This window comes from Pinus tabuliformis, chromosome 1_2, assembly GCF_031772625.1.
Source record: "Pinus tabuliformis cultivar Carrire ecotype Pingquan chromosome 1_2, CPIR1, whole genome shotgun sequence".
In the NCBI taxonomy this organism is placed as follows: Eukaryota; Viridiplantae; Streptophyta; class Pinopsida; order Pinales; family Pinaceae; genus Pinus; species Pinus tabuliformis.
The window spans coordinates 745434924-745452065 of NC_142298.1; the positions used below are offsets into that span (position 1 = coordinate 745434924).

The window sequence follows — 17142 nt, forward strand, 5'->3', positions numbered from 1 at the left end:
TGCAGAAGCTTAAAGGTCCGGCGAAGGAGGAGCCCAAGACGACCGATGAGGATTAGCTCCGCTGTCATCAAGCTCAATGCTGCCAGGAAAGCAACTCTTTTTGCTCCATGTCAATTTACTGTGCTCTTTGTATTTCAGTCTATGTGTCATCCATATCGGACTTTGTATCCACTATGTCAGTCCACCGTGTCAGTTTATCGGTTTGTCTATCCACCGTGTCAGCTCACATATCCACTGTGGCGGTTACTAAGTCTACTGTGTTGAATCATTTTTGTAATGATGCTACTCTGAAGGTTTTTCATGAAGAAAATCCCGCTGAAAATGCAGGGCCACAGCCCTGGTGTAATTCTGATGTAAATTTTGATTTTTGTAATATAAATTAGCATAGATTTACGGAGAAAAAAAAAAACAACAACAACCATAGACTAAAATACACGTACATAACCCTAATGCTTATAACAACATGTTATCGGGAAAACTAGTGTCCATTCAGAGCTACTAGTACCACTAAGACGAGTAGCTATCTTAGAAACAAACAATCTAAATCACTTGTGTTTTCCTTTATGAGAGATAGATGAGAGAGAAGCAGAGAGTACCAACCTCAGTCTTTCACTAGTCTCCTTGATTGTTTCCTCTCTCCTTTGTTAGAGCTTTCACCACCCATTTCTCCCTTGTCCCACTTCAAAGAACACCTGTAAAGTCAAGGCAGCAAAATACCATCAAAGCATAGAGATCTATAACCATAAATAATGTAGGATCATATGTACATTAACCATACAAATGCATATACAAATACAAGATTTAGAGATATACAAGCATATGGAGGAAAACTCAAATAGCTTTATTGATAGAAGTAGTAGAAGAGAGGATTACAACCAAGTTGTCTGATCCAGCATCATCCTCCCAGCATGAAAGCCCTCTTCACCTCATACAAAGCAAGATCACCCAACAATGTCTTCAAAGAGAAACCAACAACACTTCCTTGCAAATTACAAAATTCCAGCCTTTGGATCTCTTGTATGAGGGATCCATATATAGATGTTTACAAGAGAGTGATTCAGCTTTTGGGATTTTGATTAGTGTCATTTCACTGATAGTTCTTGGTTCCACTTGGAGATTTCAGATCTCTTACTCATCCCTGGGTGAATTCAAAGAGGCAAGTGTCATATGAGCAGTTTCTAGAAGATTCTATGGGTTTCCACCTAGCAAACTTCTTTTGCCATTTGTCTGCTCTCGCTCATCGCACCCTATAGAAGTGCTTTCTAGTACACATCGCACCCCCCATGTGTAATAGGTGAGATGCATCACACCCTATGGATGGAGCAGTCTGTATGGTCCAGTTTTGACCAGTTCTGAGTAGTTTTTCATGGAGAACTTTTGGGAGATGATGTAATCAACTGACCTTGTTCCTTTAGGGTATGAAACAACACTTTTAGGGGTTTAGAAGCCCTTGGTTTATGGACATATGTGATTGGGATTGCATTGCCCAAATATGTCTATAACAATTTCCCCCTAAAGCATGAGGTCGTAAATCTTTTGATGTCAGGTGAAATGCTTTATAAATGGGGATCTGAGGTTTTTTGAACTGGAAGGTGACCTGTAATAAGAAATAATACAATACGTTATCTTCACAATATTTTCATGATCTAGCTGAGGCAGGCATTCCCATGCTCAGATTTAGAAATTCATATTCATGTACATAAGACAGACAATTGTCTGTGTGGCAGACTGATGATTTTGGTAGAGCCATCATCCTTTAGTTTGGATGATTATCTATGCAGCTGTGATGTACATTTGATGTCTTTATTTTCCTGAATATATCGCAGTCCGGATGGATGAAACTAGATTCCAGGTCTTCAAACTCATTCAATCTTCGCCCGAAGTATAAATCGATCCATGTGAAAAGATGTTCTGATGTTGAACATGAAAAGACATCACCTGATTACCAGCCAGTGATGTAAGCTGTTAACAGGTGCGAGAGGAATCACCGATAATGATAATGACCCTCAAGGTACTGCAGTACCATTCACATGGTGTGAATACATGAGTTTATGTCGAACACCACGTTAAATCTTTCGGTCGAAGGCCATTGATGTAAACCTGTCACCAAAAGTGAGAAACTTGCCATTAAGGCATGCAAGCTTCAAAGTATTGAAAGGGTTGTCCCTAAGTCAACTTCTTAGATAATGAGCTGATGTTGACAAGAAGTGACCCGTCGTAGGAGGGCCTTAATGAATCCCACATCTACGACACAGAATGGAGCAAATGATTTTGTGGAGGCAAAAATGATCTAATGATATAAGGTTCAGGGTGGCGGTCATGAAAAGTGGAGAGTGAAGGTATTGCAGTGGATGAGAAGTTAGCTAGGTTGGTGAATTCTCTGAGCGACTTCTCTTGAACATACCGGTGACACTGAAATGGATTGGTAGCATTAACCCCAATGTGGATGGTATGGTGGACCAATGGTGATATCATCAACGAATGGAATAACCCAACCCGACTCAATCATGGTGATGGAGTGAAAGTGTCATGTTCAAGAGCGACCTGTTATCAATGAAGTTATTAAAGTTTTCTTCCCTTTTTCCCCAATCATTGCTGAACAGTACCTCTTTATTTTTGTCAAGCTTGAGGAGGATAACATATGCTTGTTCTATAATTTTCCCTTCAGGCAAACCTGTTGCTATGTTTTAACAAGCCTAGTCACAGTGAAACTCGCTCTTGTCTGCATGGACAAGTTTGTCGCTATTGTTTTAACGAGTTTAACGACAAATATAACTCAGTCTTTTTCAATTTTAGAGAGTCTAAAAAGGGACGTAAATGCAACTCCAGTGGTCCTTTTTCATAATGTAATCCCTTAAGTCCGAAAAAGTGTAAAATAATATGAAAGGGATGATTTTTCGATAGTTTTAACGAGCCGAACAAGACAAGTGCTTGATCTTTTTGTGTAATAATCCCTCAAGTCCAAAAAGATTAAAATCTAGAGGATGGATGGCACTTCCAATCAATTTAACGAGCTGGAGAGGCCAATTGCTCAGAAATCTTTTCATATTTTACGAGTCAGATGAAAAGAGCTTAAAGGAGACACATTTTTTGAGGAACGAGTGATGTTTTTTGGATAGAAACTGGTTCCAGGTAAGGTTTGGAACTTTTCAATCATGGCAGTGTAAAGAAGGTGGCTAATAGAATCACTTGTCACAGTTGTTCCTCAAAGGGTAAACAATCAAATGGAGGCTTATGATCGGCTAAAAAAGAGTGGAGGTGATGGTACGAACATGACCGAGGTTCAAAAGCTAATAATTATGCAATCGCAAAGATTATTTACTGAAGGTGGGGTTCATTTTTTAATGAGCTTAAACTCTATGGGAACAATTGCTCATTGCTAGGTTTATTTTTTGACGAGCTTAAAATTCACGTAAAACTTCTCATGGCGAGGTTTATTTTTTAACGAGCTTGAACTTTGCGTAAAAATGCTCGTGTTTGAACCTAGGAATGAAATCTGGTGAATGAGCTGGACCACTCTGTCTTCATGTGGAAAACACATCACTCGAAAGAGTGAGGAAACAATAGCTCCCATGCTATAAATGTAGTCACGTCCAAGGAGTAGATTGTAATCTAGAGGTCCTTGGACTACCATCACGTTTAGATGAACAATTTTCCTTCTCAAAGTTATAGGCAAATTTGGAAGGATCCCTAATGGTCGACTGGTTCCTTTGTTGAAGCTTGTCAGATTTCGAATCTCAGGCAGAAGCGATGGCGAACCAAGCGCTTTCCAAGTAGTTGAGGAAAGGATACTCACAGAAGCCCCTTCATCTATGATAGTACCAACCATGATCATTCTGTAAGCTTGTACTATGATTCGGAATGGTACATTAGATGGTAGGCAGGGTCTACCTAGTAGATTCCAATCAAAGGAAACGACTAGATTGCTTGGAGGTGGGACCGAATAAATGGCTGGATAAAACTTTGACGAACTTCCTTCCTATGGTAAAGGAATGGGTAGATTTCCCCCATGTTCATCGGAGTCTGTTTTTATGAAAATAATTTGAACAGTGTCATTCTCATTCTCTTTGGTGACAGTATCATCTGAAGGTGGACCCTCTGAAGACAAGATTGGGTCGACTGTTGTCTCGACCTGTTGGCTTTGGTCCAGTGTGGACTCAGAGGGTTTAGCTTCAATGATAGCTGCTTCAACCGACAAAAACAGTGTGTCAGTCGGATTTTCGACTAGCGATGGACTCGGCAAGAGTTTCTTGTATCCAGGAGGGAGTCACTGCGGTGAAGCAAGATAGTTATCCAAGACTCTTTTCGCTTTGTCTAGGAAGGGACAATGGTGGAGGGCATGATCGCCTTCACATAGTCTACAAGGAAATTTAGATCTTCCTTTTTGTCCATTGACTTCGTTTTCACTAGTTGATGGTGTGCTCTCAACATGATTGTCAGAGGTTGAAGACACTAGACTAGTCCCTCAAGATCTGTGGGATGTAGGGACAATCTCGATGATAGTGGTCTCCCTTGCAAATGACACATGGAGATTTATGTTTGGAAGGTGCAGTGTGTGGATTTTCGCCAGATGATGCACGGTTGCCCCCTTTTGCTATTGGACTCTTCTTCTTCTTCTCCTTCCCTTTCTTCTTCTTCTCAGTTACTTGGTTTTTAGCATTGCAAGCTTCACCAAGCAAAGAGGAAGAAGGAGAGGGAGAAACAAATGAAGTGGAAGGTTGAGGAGCAACTTCATCTGGTTGTTGATTGGATTGTCGAGGAATTGCGGTGTTTTTAATGACAGAGGTTGAGAAAAGCCAAACTAGCAGGCCAATTGTGAGTCCTGGAAGGGACAATGTAGCCATATGTGGAGCACCAACATCTCCCCAAGAAGAGAAGGGACTAGGATTTCCCCCAAGGGGAAATCCTTGATTGGTAAACTCCATTTCTCAACCTAAAGACCAATGAGGGAACAGTGACATTATTCCGATTAAGATAAATTTTATGACGCTTTGACACAAATTGCTTTTCCAATTTTTAAGAGTCGAGGAAAAGCTAAAGATGGCTCTAGTTGCCTTCAATTTTTAATGAGCCTGAAGTGACAAGTGCTCAGATGGACCTTTTCTTTTAAGGAGTCCGAAAAGGAACAAAAGTGACTACTCTGGAAATCTAGACAGAGGGATTACTAAACCAATCGCAAAACTGTAGAAGACTTTTTACAGTACGGCAGTCATTCTTCCTAATGTTGTGTTAAGTTCATTGCGATTGATAGGGCGGTAGACACGACTTCCTAAGGATAAAGGATGTAGCCTATTGTGGTCTCCCAATATATACTCGACGGTACGTGGGAGCACAAGTCCGTACTGGCACTTGTCGTCTTAAAGAGGAAGAATCACCCAACCTACGATGAAATCGATAGTTACCAGACTTTACAATACCAGAAAATGTCTCTAGCCTAGACTTCTAAATGTTGTGCGTTAGGTTCCAAAGCGTTTTTATGTTCATTGAAGTTTATTTTACAGTTGATCTTTCTTAAGAAGTTTTCCTTTAAGGTTCACCACGTGATGTAGATATACAATTCCTAAATATGCAATCTAAGATGATAAACAGTTGTTTACTTTCTTTTTGCAATGAAAATCCTAGCTACTAAGAAAAATAAATGAAATTCTTTCAACATAGAGCAGGAGCACACACTAAATGCACTTTTCCTAAATCAACTTCAGCATGCAGTCTTAATGTAAATGCACATGCATGTATTGTTTTTTAGTTTCCTTAATGTGAGAATGACAAAAAGAAAACAAAGTATAGATCTGAACTATCTTCTCTCAAAGCAACAGTACTAACAATTTTCTTTTCAAAAAAAAGAAAGTAAAGCCAAGACGACATTTTGCGATTTTGAATTTAAAATTTCTTTCAACACTTGAAATACTAATTATTCAAATCAAATACAATGGCAAAAGTGTAATCGACTATCTAAAAGAGGAATTCTTTGTGACACTCTTTTCTTGACTGAAAATGACACTTGTGACACTTTCAAATCAAAAGACGACAGTTTGATTAAGCTACTTTTTGCAAAAGAGAACTGTAGATGATGAAAAATACATAAAAAACATTCACAATTCCTTCTGATGGAGGCTGAATAATGCAAAGGAAGATGGTTTCAATAGAGATATATTGATAACAAACAGTAAAACTACTGAATAAAGATGAAGACAATGAAGAAAAAACCTAAATCTGGAGGTAGAAACAGTCTTATTCAATCATCGCACTTGTAACACAAGGAAACAAGGATGCATCTCACCTGCAACACATGGGAGGTGCGATGCATCTAGGTTGCCATGAAGAGACAGTGCGATGGACCAGGGATGAGACTGTGCTTGGTTTTCACTCACAGTTTGCAGCTAAGTTCAGGGGTTTAAGCTTAAGTAATGGTAGTCAGTAAACACAAAGTATAGGGGCTGATCTAATGAGGTTATTTGAGCTACCACAAGGGCACTTAGGATGTTTGCAAGCTACATGTTCAGTTCATAAACCAACCCGGAGATTGACTGAAGCAGCGTTGATCTACTTTGCAGTTGCATAGTAGAAGTAGTTCGAAGGCTAGCTAGCTTGACTTCAGGCTCCATCTGTGGTTTATAAAGTAAACAATAGTAACAAAACAAACAAACTATTCGTTCCCCAGTGGAGTCACCATTTTGTTATCAGGAAAACTAGTATCCATTTAGAGCTGCTAGTCCCACTAAGACAGGTAGCTATCTTAGAAACAAACAAACTAAAGTCACTTTTGTTTTCCTTTATGAGAGATAAATGAGAGAGAAGCAGAGAGTACCAACCTCAGTCTTTCGCTAGTCTCCTTGCTTGTTTCCTCTTTCCTTTGATAGAGCTTTCACCACTCCTTTCTCCCTTTTCCCACTTCAAAGAACACCTGTAGAGTCAAGGCAACAAAATACCATCAAAGCATAGAGATCTATAACCATAAATAATGTAGGATCAGATGTACATTAACCATACAAATTCATATACAAATACAAGATTCAGAGATATACAAGCATGTGGAGGAAAACTCAAATAGCTTTATTGATAGAATTAGTAGAAGAGAGGATTACAACCAAGTTGTCTGATCTAGCATCATCCTCCCAGCATGAAAGCCCTCTTCACCTCATACAAAGCAATATCACCCAACAATGTCTTCAAAGAGAAACCAACAGCACTTTCTTGCAAATTACAAAATTCCAGCCTTTGGATCTCTTGGATGAGGGATCCATATATAGATGTTTTACAAGATAGACCACATTTGGTTGCCACCATGCCTTGAATTATAACAAGGTCTTTAGTAATGCATTTGAGGAAGAGGAATGAGATTCATGAAAAGGATCATGAAGAAGACACGTGAAACATAGTCCAGTGACAAATCATTTGTTTTATTTCTCGTTTATCTTTCATAATACCTTTTTTTAAATAAACAAACATTTCGTTTTATCTTTGATTGAGAATGGTGTCATTCATGAGCATCATTATGGTTCTTTTAGTTTCGTCAAACAATAATTTAATTAAAATTTATTAATATGTTTTTAATTTATATAGAAATATAATTTTATTTTATCATTAATTTGATGTTATATATTAATATTTTAAAATTTTAATTGGGTTGGAGGTGGAAAAATACGAAAAATTAGTTAGCATCGAGAAATAGCTTTTCAACCAACGAAATGGTAATGTGACCTAATATTTTGTATAATGAAATTTTGGTGAATGGTTTTTTTTATGTATTTAATTTGGTTAGTATATAAATATTTGGAATAAAATATATTAATTTTTATGGTTTATTTAGTTTTTATTTAATTTAACACATCATGGAAAAAGTTATAGTATTATATTAATTATATATATATATATATATATATATAGTTTTTTAAGAGAAAATTGAGTAGACTTGTACCATGTTTAATGTTTTGGGTGAATACTCCATTTATTATCAGGTACTTAAAACCAAACAGATAGTAAGCTTGAGAGTTGAACATACTTATAAATAATAAGAGCATGGAGACTAGAAAAACGATCATAAAAATGTAAAATATTAAATTAAATTATGAACGGTCAAATGAGATGAGGGATGAGGGAGACAAATTATTAAATAAAGTGATTAAATTATTAAATAAAGTGGTTAAATTATTAAATATAAATTATTAAATAAAGTGATTAAATTATTACATAAAGCTGTTAAATTATTAAATTAAATAGTTAAATTAAACCCTTGTAATGCTCCTAGTAAAGCGATAATGTTAAGTAAGACAGTAAATTTAACTGTGAACTAAAGTTTTGTTTGGTAAAATTATAATAACTATGTTGCTACTGCTGTTAATTATTATGATAATTAATTGTGCTACTACTGTTTAATTAAGTATGTGATTAATTGTTGTTAGTAGCTATTGAGGTAGTTGAAACAAAAGAAAAACCTAACTACTTTCATGTGACGGTTGAGACCCCAGAGGAAAATGGGGAAAAGAGGAATGCCAAGTCTGGTAAGGATCAGATGGCAGTTGAACAAAGATATGCTATGTCTGGTAGAGATCAGATGGCATGTGCTTGGAAGTGAGAAGCTTCCTGAACCGCTACGTCTGGTTAGGACCAGATAGCGTGACTCTGGTATAGCCAGAGAGTTGCAGACAATGAAAATCTGCAAAAGTGCTTGGGGGTGGAAGATCGAGAAGGATCTTCCTAAGGTCGGGTGGTTGACAAGCGCTATGAAGGGGTTTGCTTATGCTAAGGTACGGCTTGCTTAAGCACTAAAGAATTTGCTTATAAACTGTGGAATTATTTAAGGTCTATGATAGGCAAGTGAGGGTAACGGGAAAAAATGATTTGATAATTTTAAGAATTAGTTTTTGCGCTACTGGCAGAGATGGAGTTAGATTTTTCAATTAAAAAAAAAAGGCGAATTCATGCCGAAATAAAACCCCTGTAGTATAAGCGGTAAAGAAATAAAACAGGAAACTGATTATTGTGCAAAGCCATCTTCTGTAGCCTAGGTAGAAATCAACCAAAAGAATTCAATACTGTGCATAATCATTGAGTTTACATTTCGAACCGAGAACAACAGTATAGTACCCGGGACACCCAGGCTTACAACCAAAGAAAATACAAGTTGTTCGAATCAACTGTGGAATAATACATATACTTTAGAGTAACAATCAATTACCAAGTATACAACCACAACATTTAACAGAATATTTAAGTATGCAGAGAGAAATGATGACGGAAATACTCCTGTTCTCGAGGAACAGAGGAGGGGCCGTGCCCATCATGCATATGTATTAAACGATAGCAAGTATCCCTAAGCCAGAAAAGAACCAGCGAAGCCATGTTTGAGTCATTATATAGCCAGTAAGGGCTTTCATTGCCAAGCCGGCGTCTCATGACAAACTAACAGTAGAAGCAAACATACATTGAAAACGATCAAGGATACATGTTTAAAATTTATATTCACAATAAAAGTCACAGAGAGGGCAAGTACGCTCAATATACACTGAGTAAAAGTATTGGAACCCAGGTAATGGCTTCCATTTGAACCAGTAATATTTCTTTAAAACAAAAAAACTAAATTCGAAACAGTATCATAGAGGAAAGAACCCAGTAAATCAACTGGTACATTCGATCGTCTGCAATGACTAACAGTCCATAATAATGAAACAAATTATACAGTTCAAGTCGGGCATACAACGCCTCTCATCTAAGGTTTCCGCCTAAATGCTGGCGAAGAGACCAAGTTAAAATTACAAACAACAAAATGAGAGAAAACGTAAATTTCTTCATGGAAGGAAACCCCTGTACATGGCGAAGGGTTTTCATTGCATATGCAACTCTGATATCCTGTCAAAATGGACAACGGCTCAGTCTGTTACCATGGAAACGCCCTACAAGCCTTACAATAGATGCATAAACTCTTACCCGGGCATGGAATGGTGGAGAAGCGGAGCAGGCTCTTCGACGCCGTCGGCTTTAGCCACCGAACGCTTCACCTGAAAACACCATCATAACCAGAATTGTGAGATTTATAAACCCGTGGAAGAATATGAACACAAAACGAAAAGAATCGTAACCAAAACCTGAACTGTGAGATTTATAAACCCACGGAAGAATATGAACACAAAACGAAAAGAGTCGTGACCATGGAATATAGGGGATGAGTTACCTTAACTGGCATTGAGAGACAGAGACTTCCTGCTGCGTACCAGACCGCCTGGAGGGAAGGAGTGTTGTGCAAGGCGAAGCGCCATAGAGCTGTGAGCGACAGGAGGTCACTCCATCAATGAAACGAGCTAAAGGATTAACCACGCATAAAGACCATTAAATCTTACCACCGCCTCATGGCTCGATGACAGCCCTTGATCTGGGCGGGTTCGTCTCCGTCGTGGGATCGGACCTAGATTAACCGGGAAAATAGCTGCCAAGTGGTAAGTTCAAGGTAATGTCAGTCTGCATGAGTCCTGGAGCATTGAGCACGCGGAGAGCACATGGTGCCTGCTGGTCGGCCATCCATCGTGCCAGATGGACGATGTGGAGCAGGCCAGCTGGGGCAAGTATCAGATCCGGACGTGACTCACGGCATCAATTAATCTCGACAGTATAAACCAACACTCAAATAGAAATTGCCATAAAATCATTCATACCTTGAAGTACCCGCTCATAAACCTTTTGTACATACAAATGTAATGTCAACCGCATGATTAACCGAAGACAGAGAAAGAGTCAACTATTGTTCATTCGCCATTGTATCATGGTTATGTATAGTGGTTAGTACAGTGAATCTCATTTCAATTCTTGTATGAGTGGGTATAGGTATAAAGTTATTTAAGTATTCCTTATTACATTGATTGGCTAAGAATGAGATAGATAACGTTATTGCATTCGAAGGACTAATAAACATGTATACATATTTATACTGTGGTAAAAAAAAAAATTATTTCTATATTGGAGTGTTACAAGTGGTATCAGAGACCAGGTTACAACTCTGTGACCTCAGGTTAATTTTAATGGAGACAGCAATGCATAAGTAACTCCCTAACAAGCAAGCAAGGGGTATATTGAAATATAAAAATTACATCTGTTGAAATGAGATAATTTTGTTCAGGTGACAACAGAATGAGGAGAACAAGTAGCGCTCCTCATGGAAATTTGAATCGACCAGACAACATTACTCACCCTCAGAGGAATCCTGAGATATGGGTACAACTGGGAGAGGAAGGCCGCAACACTGATTTGACTATATTGGAGACAGTCCAGGAACTGAAGAACGAAATGGCCCGTTTGCATGAGGACAACGCAAGACTAAACATGGAACAAGAGAGGATCCTGAAAAGTTTATCCGATAAACAAAACCAACAGCAGTCTCATCCTAGGCCTGAGCAGACATGAGTATCAGATGAACAAGGCTATCACACCGAACAGGAGGAAACAGAGGAAAGGGCAGAGGTTCGAGGAGAGAAGTCTATTAACGCTTCTGAACATCAAACTCCAAAGAGACAGTGGATAGAACTGCAAGGGGAGTTTCGGAAGATTAAACCACCACATTTTGATGGGGAATCGGAGGAAGCTGCAGAGGCTTGGCTAATTAACATGAACAAGTATTTCCAAGTTTACGAGTATGATCACCATCTTAAGGCACGGCTGGCCATCTTCCAGCTGCAGGTCAAGGCTACATTATGGTGGGAAGAAGTCAAGATGGTGTGGGGGGTGAGTGAGCAAGATGTGACTTGGGAGACTTTTCAAAGATATTTCAAGGAAAAGTACCTGACAGAACGCTTCTATGATGAAAAAGCACGAGAATTTCATGATCTGTGGCTTGGGCAGCAGACCATAGATGAGTTCATAACTAAATTTACATCTCTGCTTCGCTATGTACCGTACATTCGGGAGGAAAAGGCTAAGGTGCAGCGGTTTGTTAGCAGCCTACCCCAGGCAATGCGGGAAAGAATCGAATTTGATAATCCGAAGACAATGGACGAAGCAATATGGAAAGCTAGAATATGTTATCAGCAGAATAAACAAAAAGGAGAAAATTCTGGGAAGCGCTGGGCAGATAAAAAGGGCAGCAGAATGACTGTAGGAGTCAAGGGAACTCGCAGCAATTTTCACAAGGTATTCTCAAAAGGGGCCAGCAATAGAAACCCATCAAGGAATCAGATCAGATTTAAGCCACCTGCTGAATCTAAATATAGTGAACAGTCGGGTAGAGCTGATAATGAGGGTTCAGCTAGGCCATCGGTTCAGTGCTGGGGTTGTGGCGGACCACATTATATTAAAAATTGCCCTCACCGGAAGGAAAGCGATCAGGTGTCCCAGATTTACGAAGCCTCCACAGTGGGAGACGTGGCTCGGTCCATACCCAGAATAAATGCCGCACTCGAGGATCGACAAGCTGATTACCAGCCAACAATGATAGAATTTGAAGGTAAGATCCTTGATCGAACTGTTTCCATTTTAGTAGACCCAGGAGCTACTTTAAGCTACATAAGTCCCAAAGTTGTGGAAAATTGTAGTTTGCAAGCTATTAAGTTTAAGAATCCATGGTTAGTACAGCTTGCCACCGGGGCCAAAAGACGAGTGTTGGCTAAGGTCAGCAACTGTCCACTAAGGTTAGCCGGTCAGACAGTAATGACAGAATTGAATGTACTCCCTCTCGGTTCGTATGATGTGTTGATAGGGATGGATTGGCTGGAAAGGCGGTGGTCTGTAATAAACTGCAAGACAAAAACAATTTCTTACCGAGATGAACTGGGAAAAGAAAAGGAAATTCAAGGTATCCAAAAACCGGTGCAGATCCGGCCAATTACGGCCTCACAGCTAGCTAAAAGTATCCGGAAGAAATGTCAAATATATGCAGTACAAGTAGGATATGCTAGATCTGAAGATAAAATTGCGACTGTGGAAAGTATACCAGTAGTGCGAGATTTTACAGATGTATTTCCTGAAGAAATACCAGGGCTGCCGCCCAAAAGAGATTTGGATTTCACCATAGAATTGGTACCCGGTGTAGCCCCAGTATCCCGAGCACCATACCGGATGAGTGTGCCGGAATTAACTGAATTAAAGATGCAGCTGCAAGAGTTGTTAGACAAGAAGTATATTCGTCCCAGCGTATCTCCTTGGGGAGCCCCTGTATTGTTTGTTAGGAAAAAGGACGGAACTCTCCGTATGTGCATAGATTATAGACAGCTGAATAAATTGACAGTTAAAAACAAATATCCACTACCCCGCATTGATGAACTGTTTGATCAGGTGAAGGGGGCGACAATCTTCTCAAAGATCGACTTGAGGTCAGGCTATCATCAAATCAGAATTAAGGATGAGGACATAGCCAAAACAGCTTTTCGAACCCGTTACGGGCACTACGAGTTTGTGGTACTGCCTTTCGGGTTGACCAATGCACCTGCAACATTTATGTGTTTGATGAATAGTGTATTTCATCAGTACCTAGACAAATTCATGTTAATCTTTATTGATGATATACTTATATACTCCCAGAATATTAAAGAGCATGAGGAGCATCTCAGATTAGTGTTACAGACACTACGGGAACATCAGCTATATGGTAAATTTAGCAAATGTGATTTTTATAACGAGCAGATCCAGTATTTGGGGCATATTATCACTAAAAAAGGTATAGCTGTGGACCCCGAAAAGATCAAAACCATAATGGAATGGCCAATACCAAAGGACGTGGCAGATATCAGGTCTTTCATGGGGCTGGCTGGATATTACCGGCGGTTTGTGGAAGGTTTCTCCAGGGTTGCATATCCTATCACCTCTTTGCAAAAGAAAGGAAAAATATTCAAGTGGACAGCAGATTGTCAACGGAGCTTCGAACAGCTCAAAAACTTGCTCACCACTGCACCTGTGCTGAGTGTTACAGACCCAGAGAAGGAGTATGTAGTTTGCACAGATGCAAGCAAAGAGGGTGTAGGAGGGGTGCTAATGCAGGAAGGGAAGGTGATCGCGTATGAATCCAGAAAATTGAAAGAGCATGAGCAGAAGTATTCTGCTTATGATCTAGAACTAACTGCTATAGTTCATGCGCTGAAAATGTGGCGCCATTATTTGGTGGGAAGAAAATTCTTATTGATGACCAATCACCATAGCTTAACTAGCTACTTTAGTCAACCAACTTTAAACACTAGGCAAGCTAGGTGGGTAGACTTTTTGGGGAGTTTCGATTTTGAAATTAAGCACCTGAAAGGAAAAGAAAACAAGGTGGACAATGCACTGAGTCGAAAAGTACATTGCATTTATGAAATTGGTATTAGTGAAGGACAGACCACCCTTAGCAAACAAATTGAAGAGGCTGTTGAACAAGATCGAATCTACCTACAAAAGAAGCAACTGGTGCAGAATTTGAATACCCACATAATACAACAAGGTTATGAATTGAATGCAGCCGGAATTCTGTGTTACCAGAAAAGAATTTATGTACCCAATCAGAGCGATATTAAAGAAAAGATTATGGATGAATATCATAAAAGCCTTTATGCGGGACATCCGGGCTATCAAAAATTAATCACCTCGCTTCGGAAGGAATATCATTGGCCAGGCATGAAAAGGGACGTGGTAGAATATCTGGCGCGATGCTTAGAATGTCAACAAGTTAAGGCTGAACATCAACACCCTGCGGGTTTACTACAGCCATTACCTATACAAGAATGGAAGTGGGAGATTATCACCATGGACTTCATTACGGGGTTAGCAAAGTCCAAGAAGAATAATGACTCTATAATGGTTGTAGTAGACAAACTCAGTAAGTCAGCTCACTTCATACCAGTCCAATCTACATATCGTGCGGCTCAAATTGCAAATGTTTTCATGCAGAACATATTTAAGCTCCATGGGCTGCCAAAAACTATAATATCCGATCACGATGTTAAATTTACATCAGCCTTTTGGAAGACCTTGTTTGAAGGTCTGGGGACTCAATTGAATTTTAGCACCGCTTATCATCCGCAAATTGACGGGCAGACTGAGCGGGTGAATCAGGTGGTGGAGGACATGCTGAGGTCATATGTGATGCAACAACCCACTCGATGGGAGGAGTACTTACACCTTGTAGAGTTTGCTTATAACAATGGATATCATGAGTCCTTGCGGATGAGTCCATTCGAAGTACTTTACGGCCGAAAATGTCGTACGCCATCCAGTTGGGGTGGACCAGGAGACAGACTCATGCTGGGTCCTGAAATGTTGGAAGAGATGGAAGCTATGGTCAAGAGAGTCCGGGCTAATTTAAAAATAGCTCAGGACAGACAAAAAAAAATTTCAGATCGGAAAAGAACCTTTATAGAATACCAGGTGGGTGAACATGTATATGTCAGAATCCGGGCAAGGAGAAGTACTTTACAATGGAATGCTTGTGCCAAATTGGCATCTCGCTTTTGTGGGCCCTTCCAGATTTTAGCACGAGTGGGGCCGGTAGCTTATCAGCTAGCCCTACCTAGCCATATCCGGGTCCATAATGTTTTCCATGTGTCCGTTTTAAAGAAATATGTTTATGACCCTAGACACATAATAAGTTGGCAGGACATTCAAGTAAGAAGATGTTGTAAGATAAACATAAACCAAAATGGAATGTTAGGAAACTGCTAATCTAAATATTATGTGTTTCAGGTGGAACCGGAAGGAGAGTTCCTGGTCGAGCCATTGAACATACTAGATCGGAGAAGGGTCGAGCTGCGGAAAAAGGTCATCAACCAGGTTAAAGTGCAATGGCAGCACTTTGGGCTAGATGAGGCCACCTGGGAGGATGAGCAGAGTATGAAAGAAGCTTATCCCGGATTGTTTCTGGGTGAACAACAACATCAGGACGATGTTGAACTTCAGGAGGGGTAGATGTAATGCTCCTAGTAAAGCGATAATGTTAAGTAAGACAGTAAATTTAACTGTGAACTAAAGTTCTGTTTGGTAAAATTATAATAACTATGTTGCTACTTCTATTAATTATTATGATAATTAATTGTGCTACTACTGTTTAATTAAGTATGTGGTTAATTGTTGTTAGTAGCTATTGAGGTAGTTGAAACAAAAGAAAAACCTAACTACCTTCATGTGACGGTTGAGACCCCAGAGGAAAAGGGGGAAAAGAGGAATGCCAGGTCTGGTAAGGATCAGATGGCAGTTGAACAGAGATATGCTATGTCTGGTAGAGATCAGATGGCATGTGCTTGGAAGTGAGAAGCTTCCTGAACCGCTACGTCTGGTTAGGACCAGATAGCGTGACTCTAGTATAGCCAGAGAGTTGCAGATAGTGAAGATCTGCAAAAGTGCTTGGGGGTGGAAGATCGAGAAGGATCTTCCTAAGGTCAGGTGGTTGATAAGCACTACGAAGGGGTTTGCTTATGCTCAGGAATGGCTTGCTTAAGCACTAAAGAATTTGCTTATAAACTGTGGAATGGAGAAGTACTTTACAATGGAATGCTTGTGCCAAATTGGCACCTCGCTTTTGTGGGCCCTTCCAGATTTTAGCACGAGTGGGGTCGGTAGCTTATCAGCTAGCCCTACCTAGCCATATCCGGGTCCATAATGTTTTCCATGTGTCTGTTTTAAAGAAATATGTTTATGACCCTAGACACATAATAAGTTGGCAGGACATTCAGGTAAGAAGATGCTGTAAGATAAACATAAACCAAAATGGAATGTTAGGAAACTGCTAATCTGAATATTATGTGTTTCAGGTGGAACCGGAAGGAGAGTTCCTGGTCGAGCCAGTGAACATACTAGATCGGAGAAGGGTCGAGCTGCGGAAAAAGGTCATCAACCAGGTTAAAGTGCAATGGCAGCACTTTGGGCCAGATGAGGCCACCTGGGAGGATGAGCAGAGTATGAAAGAAGCTTATCCCGGATTGTTTCTGGGTGAACAACAACATCGGGACGATGTTGAACTTCAGGAGGGGGAGATGTAATGCTCCTAGTAAAGCGATAATGTTAAGTAAGACAGTAAATTTAACTGTGAACTAAAGTTCTGTTTGGTAAAATTATAATAACTATGTTGCTACTGCTGTTAATTATTATGATAATTAATTGTGCTACTACTATTTAATTAAGTATGTGATTAATTGTTGTTAGTAGCTATTGAGGTAGTTGAAACAAAAGAAAAACCTAACTACCTTCATGTGACGG

General features: G+C 39.6%; 1 protein-coding gene across 1 annotated transcript; it reads left to right on the forward strand.

The window, feature by feature from the left end:
- Positions 1–10493: 10493 nt before the first annotated feature.
- Positions 10494–15855, forward strand: LOC149207912 (uncharacterized). The gene is made up of 8 exons (XM_089398182.1): positions 10494–10584; positions 11111–11284; positions 11777–12117; positions 12559–13137; positions 13606–13639; positions 13757–15006; positions 15634–15708; positions 15829–15855. The coding sequence occupies exons 1-8, from the start codon at positions 10494–10496 to the stop codon at positions 15853–15855; spliced, it is 2571 nt and encodes an 856-aa protein (XP_089254308.1).
- The last annotated feature ends 1287 nt before the right edge of the window (positions 15856–17142 follow it).

Excerpts from the sequence above, each read along its gene's own strand:
- LOC149207912 (XM_089398182.1), top strand. The coding sequence starts at position 10,494 with ATGGTGCCTGCTGGTCGGCCATCCATCGTGCCAGATGGACGATGTGGA. Across the intron at positions 11,285-11,776 it reads ACTGAAGAACGAAATGGCCC|AACGCTTCTATGATGAAAAA; the intron begins GTTTGCATGAGG and ends AGTACCTGACAG. Across the intron at positions 12,118-12,558 it reads CTCGCAGCAATTTTCACAAG|CTTGCCACCGGGGCCAAAAG; the intron begins GTATTCTCAAAA and ends TGGTTAGTACAG.